The sequence below is a fragment of the Cyclopterus lumpus genome, chromosome 12, assembly GCF_009769545.1.
Source record: "Cyclopterus lumpus isolate fCycLum1 chromosome 12, fCycLum1.pri, whole genome shotgun sequence".
Taxonomy (NCBI): Eukaryota; Metazoa; Chordata; class Actinopteri; order Perciformes; family Cyclopteridae; genus Cyclopterus; species Cyclopterus lumpus.
Genome location: NC_046977.1, coordinates 19898453 through 19907209, shown reverse-complemented (window position 1 = coordinate 19907209; position 8757 = coordinate 19898453). Strand labels below are relative to the sequence as shown.

At 42.8% G+C, this 8757-nt stretch overlaps 1 protein-coding gene across 4 annotated transcripts in view; it reads right to left on the bottom strand.

The window, feature by feature from the left end:
* Positions 1-319: 319 nt before the first annotated feature.
* Positions 320-8757, bottom strand: part of mbd2 (methyl-CpG binding domain protein 2) — a 33288-nt gene continuing 24850 nt past the window's right edge. For all 4 annotated transcript variants that reach the window (XM_034547673.1, XM_034547672.1, XM_034547675.1 and 1 more), the window contains one exon: positions 320-1018. Coding sequence is in view for 2 of the 4 variants with exons in the window: in XM_034547672.1 (XP_034403563.1) it covers positions 987-1018 (32 nt within the window). In the remaining 2 variants the exon portion in view is untranslated. The remainder of the gene's footprint in view (positions 1019-8757) is intronic.

The following is an 8757-nucleotide window of genomic DNA, read 5'->3' as shown; positions in this document are numbered from 1 at the left end:
CTGCACCTGCTGTTGTTGCATTAATGTTCACAAACAACCCCAATACAACCATAAAACTGTACATGTCTGTCCAAGGAAAGAAATGAAATGAGATTAGTGTTTTTTGACTTTGGACTGAACCAGACTAGCTGTCTCCCCTTTCTTTCAGTCTTAATGCTAAGCTAGGCTAACCACACCCTGACTCAACTCACAGACCTGAGATTCTTATGGATCTTCTCATAGCACTCTTAGAAAGAAAGTACCATTCCTGTAAAGGTTAAAGGTTGAGCTGTCTGCAGAAACACAGTCAAAACACAGTTAAAAGAACATCGACAAACAATCCTGAATATAATCATTTATTTACTCCAGTCCAAGAAATGTACACATATGTTCTCTCAAGGTATAAAATTTGTCTTAAATAAGCAATTGTTCTATTTCATATTCATGTAAATTCTCATTATTTCATTGAAAACGGACAACCATCTGACACAACCAAAATCATCAGAGAGCGTCAAGAAGAGTTAGTCGAGTTAGCAAAGGCCGTCCAGCAGTTTGCAATCGGACTCTGGGTTCGTTGTGGGCGTGGCTCTTCAAATCCAATCGTTTTCATCAGCTTCATATCAAAAAGCAAGAAATGTTTATCTGAATCTGAAAAGTGAGTCAAGGTAAGCACTTGATGAAAGCTTCGGTTGTTGCTTCAGATGCTCGTTCCTATGTTGCTGTTTCTGTCGCTGCAGCTGTTCACGCTGCAGCCGTCTGTTGTGCTGTTGGAGTCGCAGCCGGTGTGCTGGTGTTGTTGTTGTTGTTGTTGTTGCTGATGCCATTATTGCTGTGGTTTCTGCTCCCGTTGTTGTTGCTACTGTTGCTCTGGAAACACATTGCGGTAGTTTCCAGATACCAATCAATCCTGAAAATGGTTTCCAGAGCAATCGACCAATCGGTGCAGCTGGGTTTCAGTCTGTGGGCGGTCTGTTTTTGGTTTGTCGTCTGGCTGAAGAGGAAGATGATTATAAACCTGAGGTTGGTGAACAGAGGAACTCTAGAGAGAGAGAGAGAGACATGGAGTCATTGTCACTGCTCACAGTTTAGTTTACAGATGTTGTCATGTGTTGCCACGGTGATCACAGGAAACTATTGAAACCACCTCGTGTTCTCTATTCCTGCCTCAGCTGACTGTCTGGACTAGTTTTAGTTTTAGTTTGACTAAAACACAACGGCCACTCACTATCGTGTCCTGGAGCTTTCAACCGATTCATTTGGAGAGTTTTCCTCCATCGTCTCTGAGATGAATCTGGTATAAAATGTGCACGCTCAGCTTCTATTATGAGTTCATCTCGTCTGCGTCGGCTTAAAAAGGAAACTCCATGGGCCATAAAGTGGAGAGCTCCAGATACTGTGGAGCCAGTAAGTGGCCTTTGAGTTGAGATTGTTCAAGAGTGGACCTTCCTGATGGGTTTGGATTATGAAGTTCACTGGAATGAATGTGAAAATGACTTCTGGGAAATGAAGTTTGGTGACACAGCAAAGACTATGATAGATACAAAGTGTCCCAAAACAATACTCGTTGTATTAATACATCAACTTGCTGAATATAAACATACTAAATGTACTAGAATAGTGTTTTGCGTTCATGAAAAGCCAAAAGGACAAATTCATTCATTTATACTTTACATTTACAAGAATACGTGAAGAACACTATGAATATGGATTATTAAGTGCTTTTGGAATGTGAGAACATGATTGGTAAGCACAGTGAGGAAATCTTTCTGGACATTTTTGTGAATGGGCAAATGTTTCAAAGTGGGCACATTTTTTGGAAGTGGTAATTTTCCAAAGGGAAGAATATTTTTGTGTGGACAACTTCCAGGACATTCTTTTGTGAACGTTAGAAAGACTGAAGGGTCGTCGTGGAAAGAGGAGATGTTTTGTGAGTGTTGGGACGTGAAAAGGCGGATAGCGTTTTCCCCGGTGACGAACTGTTCAGGGGAAGTGGGGCCATTTTGTTTCCTCAAAATGTGTGCAGAGTGATATTTTGAGGTTAGTGTTTTTTTAGTTTCAGGGCTCCCTGGACAGGACACCGTGGTCTCTGCCTGCGGGAGCCTCGTGGACTCAGCTCACCTGCTGGAAGTGAAACCCTCTAAAGTCTTCCAACCTTCAGGTTCCGTTACTTTAACTTCTGTTATAATCATTTAAAATAAACATGTAGTTCACAACTCTGTGGTCTTACCTCTTCTGTCCCGGTGTCAGGTTGTAATTACATTTATGTAAAATGAGGACTAAGAAGTCCTGGTTTCAGGGTTGAGGTTAGAATAAGATTTCGGAGACGCTCCTCTTAGTACAGAAGGACACCCACGCGTTTGTGTGTTAATGAGGTCTATACTGATGTCCTTTTATAACAGACAGTGTGAGTATAATTGAGGCTCCCTGCAGAGAACTCTAAACTAAACTCCGCCTCCCACCTCCTTCCGCCATTAAGGCCAAATTGACTCGTTAAGCTTGTCTTAATAAAACCCACTCAATAAATACAAACCACCTTTCTTCAGCCTCCCGCTGAACAATAAACATCATCCTCGGAACAAAACTAAACAAATTCAATTAATGTGGAGAGCCTCCATGCTAATCATTAGCACCTCCTCCCTCCTGCTGCATTAATGAGGGGGGCGGGGCCACAATTAGGACCCCCGGCCTGCGGAGGCCTTTTCCCTGCACAGAAAAACCTTTTAATTATACATGAAACGCCAGAGTGGAGCGCTCACACAGCAGAGGTGATACTGAATATTAACAGCCTTTCCCACCATGACGGAAATGTCAGAGCAACTAAAGTTGCCTATCTTTCCATTTTCATTTTTAGTCCCACCTTTCCATTTTGAATAACAAATGATCCATAATTTTGCCATTTCCGTCCCTCCATTTAATTTTAATTCCATCCATCCATCCATTATCAGCTCTTATCCGGGGTCGGGTCGCGGTGGCAGCAGGTTCAGCAGGCCGATCCAGGCCTCCCTCTCACCCGCAACACTTTCCAGCTCATTCTGGGGGATCCCGAGGCGTTCCAAGGCCAGCCGGGAGATATAATCCCTCCAGCGTGTCCTCGGTCCTCCCCGGGGCCTCCTACCAGTTGGACGTGCCCGGAAAACCTCTAATGGGAGGCGTCCAGGAGGCATCCTGACTAGATGCCCGAACCACCTCAGCTGACTCCTGACTTAATTCCTCAATTCCAATCAAAACCTCTTCCAGTTGTCCATCCTAAGTTATGCCATTTTAAATTGTTCCTCTTTTCTATTTCAAATCTTTATTATGTGATTTGAATTTCAAATTTCCTATTTCAAATATACCATTTTGTCTTAAATTCAATTCAATTTCAATTCAATTCAATTTCAATTCAATTCAATTCAGTTTATTTTGTATAGCCCAATATCACAAATTACAAATTTGCCTCAGAGGGCTTTACAATCTGTACACATACGACATCCCTGTCCCAGGACCTCACATCGAATCAGGAAAAACTCCCCAAAAATAACCTTTGACAGGGAAAAAAGGGAAGAAACCTTCAGGAGAGCAACAGAGGAGGATCCCTCTCCCCGGATGGACAGAAGCAATAGATGTCATGTGTACAGAATGAACAGCATTTACAAAGTTACATAAACACATTACATGAATATGACAATGTATGTCATATCTTCAATTCTGATTATTTCATTGTATCATTTTTGCCCGTCCATTTGTTACCATTTTAAATTTGAAACCCTCCTTCTTTCCATCTTGAATCCTTTATTGTGCAATTTTATACCTGCTCTTTCCATCTAGTCACTTTTTTTTTTTTTTTAATATGACATTTAGCAATTTGAATCCCTCCATCCCAACATTTTGATTGACCTCATTTTCTCCATTTGGAATCCCTCATTGTGCCATTGTGAATCCCTAAGTGTTCCACTATGAGAATGCAAGTGTTGCTAAATCCAGAAAAAACGACAACAGGATAAACTCTTTGTTTCATTGTTTTACTGTTTCAGCATATTAATGTGTCCGTATCTGAACGGGTTTTTCCTTCAGTGTTTCTGAATTTTCATGTTTCAGTCTGATAATCCTCAGCTCAGTCTTAATTACTCCCCAATAATTAGAAAATCCTGATAATCTCCTGCTTAATCGAGGCTATTCAGCTGACTGACAACACACACACACACACACACACACACACACACATAGTAGTTATCAGCAGATAATTCTCTGTGTCACACTAATTACCAGCAGCAGAAAAAATGCTGCGGGAGTCTGAATCAGCTCCTCTGGAAATTACAAGATACACAGCTAATAATCACACACACACACACACACACAGGCTGGTGTGTTTGTGTGTTCGTATCAAACTGTCACAGTCTTTTCTCAGTCAGCATTGTGTGGGCCTTTGGTCTCGATCAGATTAAAACACCAGTCTGCTAATTTAAAGGAACAGTGCATCATGTAGTGAAATCCATATTGTCATCCCCAGAATCCGATGAGCGGATTGAATATCAATTTCATCTCTGTGCTTGGAAACAGAAGAGTGGTGTTTTGACTGAACGTTGTATTTCTCTTGTTGCACTGGTTTTCAGCCACAGAATGTACACAGATTAAATGAAGAATGAGGAATTTATTTCATACGTAAATAAATTGAACACAAAATGTGAATTCCAGAGTCCACCACCTTGGTAGCGGCTCTGGCATATGGCTGTGGCGAGGCTGTATTTAAACATGTGACACTGCCAATGCAGCTGAGGCTGATGAATGTAATCAGTTCATCAAGTGACTTGTAACTCGGTAGTAACTTGTTTGTTAATCGTTAGTGACTCGCTAGTGACTCACTAGTGGCTGGTTAGTGACTCGCTAGTGACTCACTAGTGGCTGGTTAGTGACTCGGTAGTGACTCGATAGTGACTCGTTTGTAACTCTGTAGTGACTCGGTAGCGACTTTTTAACTCTGTAGTGACTCGGTAGCGACTCAGTAGTGACTCGGTAGCGACTCGATAGCGACTTGATAGTGATTCGATAGTGACTCGTTTGTAACTCTGTAGTGACTCTGTAGTGACTCGGTAGCAACACGGTAGCGACTCTATAGCGACTCGATAGTGACTCGTTTGTAACTCTGTAGTGACTCGGTAGCGACTTGTTTTTAACTCTGTAGTGACTCGGTAGTGACTCAGTAGCGACTCGGTAGCGACTCGATAGCGACTTGATAGTGATTCGATAGTGACTCGTTTGTAACTCTGTAGTGACTTGGTAGCGACTCGGTAGCGACTCGATAATGACTCGATAGTGACTCGTTTGTAACTCGTTTGTAACTCTGTAGTGACTCGGTAGCGACTCGGTAGCGACTTGTTTGTGACTCAGTAGCGACTCGTTTGTAATTTGTAGTGACTCGGTAGCGACTCGGTAGTGACTCGTTTGTAACTCTGTAGTGACTCGGTAGTGACTCGGTAGCAACTCGGTTGTAACTCTGTAGTGACTCGGTAGTGACTCGGTAGCAACACGGTAGCGACTCTATAGCGACTCGATAGTGACTCGTTTGTAACTCTGTAGTGACTTGGTAGCGACTCGGGGTAGCAACTCGGTAGTGACTCGTTTGTAACTCTGTAGTGACTCGCTAGCGACTCAGTTGTAACTCTGTAGTGACTCGGTAGTGACTCGGTAGCAACACGGTAGCGACTCTATAGCGACTAGATAGTGACTCGTTTGTAACTCGGTAGTGACTCGGTAGCGACTCGGTAGTGACTTGGTAGTGACTCGTTTGTAACTCTGTAGTGACTCTGTAGCGACTCGGTTGTAACTCTGTATTGACTCGGTAGTGACTCTGTAATGACCCGTTTGTAACTCTGTAATGACTCAGTAGCAACTCGTTTGTAACTGTAGTAATGCTGTAGTGACTCGGTACCGACTCGATAGCGACTCGATAGCTACTCGATAGTGACTCGATAGTGACTCATTTGTAACTCTGTAGTGACTTGGTAGCGAATCGTTTGTGACTCGTTTGTAACTCGCTTGTAACTCTGTAGTGGCTCGGTAGTGACTCAGTAGCGACTCAGTTGTAACTCTGTAGTGACTCGGTAGTGACTCGGTAGTTACTCGGTAGCGACTCGGTAGCAACTCGATAACAACTCGATAGTGACTCGTTTGTAACTTGTTTGTAGCTCTGTAGTGACTTGGTAGAGACTCGGTAGCGACTTGTTTGTGACTCGGTAGCGACTCATTTGTGACTTGGTAGAGACTTGGTAGAGACTCGGTAGCGACTTGTTTGTGACTCGGTAGCGACTCATTTGTAACTCTGTAGTAACTCGGTAGCGACTTGGTAATGACTCGTTTGTAACTCTGTAGTTACTCGGTTGTAACTCTGTAGTGACTCGGTTGTAACTCTCTATTGACTCGTTTGTAACTCTGTAGTTACTCGGTTGTAACTCTGTAGTGACTCGGTTGTAACTCTGTAGTTACTCGGTTGTAACTCTGTAGTGACTCGGTTGTAACTCGGTTGTAACTCGGTAGTGACTCGGTTGTAACTCGGTAGTGACTCGGTAGTGACTGTAATCAGAGGGGTACCATCATAGGACACGGACCAAGCATCCATTTTGAGTTAAATGTGAGTGTTGACGGCACTAGATGAAAAGGCAAACTGTCACCAGTCAGGGGGCGGGTACATGGCCCTGATTGAGCTATTGTGTATATTGACAAAGTACATCTACTCAAGTATGGTACTTAAGTACAATTTAGAAATGCCTACTTGACTTACTTAGTCAACAGTGCACTTGTATTCCTCCACAGCTATGCCGTCTACATCTGTTCCTATCATTCAGCATGTGCAATTTATAGGAAATATCAGTGTGGCAAGTTATGTTAGACCAATTGTCCTCAACGGTTTCTACTTCTAAACTGTCTACCTGTCTCTTAGACCCCATCCCAACGAGGCTGCTTAAAGACGTGTTGCCTTTATTTGGCACCTCTCTGCTGGATATTGTTAATGTGTCTTTGCTAACAGGCCATGTACCACATTCCTTCAAAGTAGCTGTAATTAAACCTCTCCTGAAGAAGACCACTCTTAATCCAGAGGTGTTGGCTAACTACAGACCAATCTCTAACCTTCCCTTCCTCTCTAAGATCCTTGAGAAAGTAGTCGCAAATCAGTTGTGTGACTTTCTACATCAGAATAGTTTATTTGAGGAGTTTCAGTCAGGATTTAGAAAACACCACAGCACAGAGACAGCACTGGTGAGGATTACTAATGACCTCCTAATTGCATCAGATAAAGGACTCATCTCTGTACTGGTCTTGTTAGACCTTAGTGCTGCGTTCCACACCATTGATCATGACATCCTATTACAGAGACTGGATCAGTCGATTGGCATTTCAGGTACCGCACTAAGTTGGTTTAAATCCTATTTATCAGATCGATCTCAATTTGTATTTGTAAACGATGAAGCCTCAATGACCACCAACGTTAATCACGGAGTTCCACAAGGTTCTGTGCTTGGACCAATTTTATTTACCTTATATATGCTTCCTTTGGGCAATATTATCAGGAAACACTCCATAAACTTTCATTGCTATGCAGATGATACTCAATTATATCTATCGATCAAACCAGAGGAGACCAACCAGCTTGCTAAAATTCAAGAATGTCTTGAAGACATAAAAACATGGATGACCTCCAACTTCCTGATGTTAAACTCAGACAAAACTGAAGTTATTTTACTGGCCCTGAACACCTCAGAGATCAATTATCTGGTGATGTGGTTTCTGTAGATGGCATTGCCCTGGCATCCAACACCACTGTAAAGAATCTCTAGTTATCTTTGACCGGGACTTGTCCTTTAACTCCCACGTTAAGCAAATCTCAAGGATTGCATTTTTTCATCTACGTAACATTTGAAAATCAGGCACATCTTGTCCCAAAAAGATGCAGAAAAGCTGGTTCACGCGTTTGTTACTTCCAGACTAGATTACTGCAACTCCTTATTATCAGGCTGCTCTAATAAGTCTCTTAAATCCCTCCAGTTGATCCAGAATGCTGCAGCTTGTGTACTCACAAAAACTAAGAAAAGAGATCACATGACTCCTGTATTAGCTGCTCTGCACTGGCTCCCTGTAAAATCAAGAATCACATTTAAAATTCTTCTCCTCACCTACAAAGCCTTGATTGGTGATGCACCATCATATCTTAAGGAGCTTGTAGTACCATATTGCCCCACTAGAGAGCTGCGCTTACTAAATGCGGGGCTACTTGTGGTTCCTAGAGTCCTAAAAAGTAGGATGGGAGCAAGAGCCTTCAGTTATCAAGATCCTCTTTTATGGAACCAGCTTCCACTTTCAGTCCGGGAGGCAGACACAGTCACCTCATTCAAGAATAGACTTAAGACTTTCCTCTTTAATAGTGCTTATAGTTAGGGCTGAATCAGGTTTGCCCTGGTCCAGCCCCTAGATATGCTGCTATAGGCTTATAGGCTGCTGGGGGATGTTTTAGGATACACTGAGCACCTATCTCCTCTTCTCTCTCTCCTTATGGATGAATTTACATCTCTCCATTACACCTTATTAACTCTGCTTCCTCCCCGGAGTCTTTGTGACTTCACGTCTCATAGGGTCCATTGGACCTGGAGGTGTCTGATGCCTGGTGAGCCGGCCTCCCGTTGGTCCTGCTGATGCGCCCCGCCCCCCCTCCTCTCTACCTCCTTCTGTTTCATGGATTGGAGTTCCATTCATACATTGTCATATTCATATAATGTGTTTATGTAACTTTGTAACTCTGTTCATTCT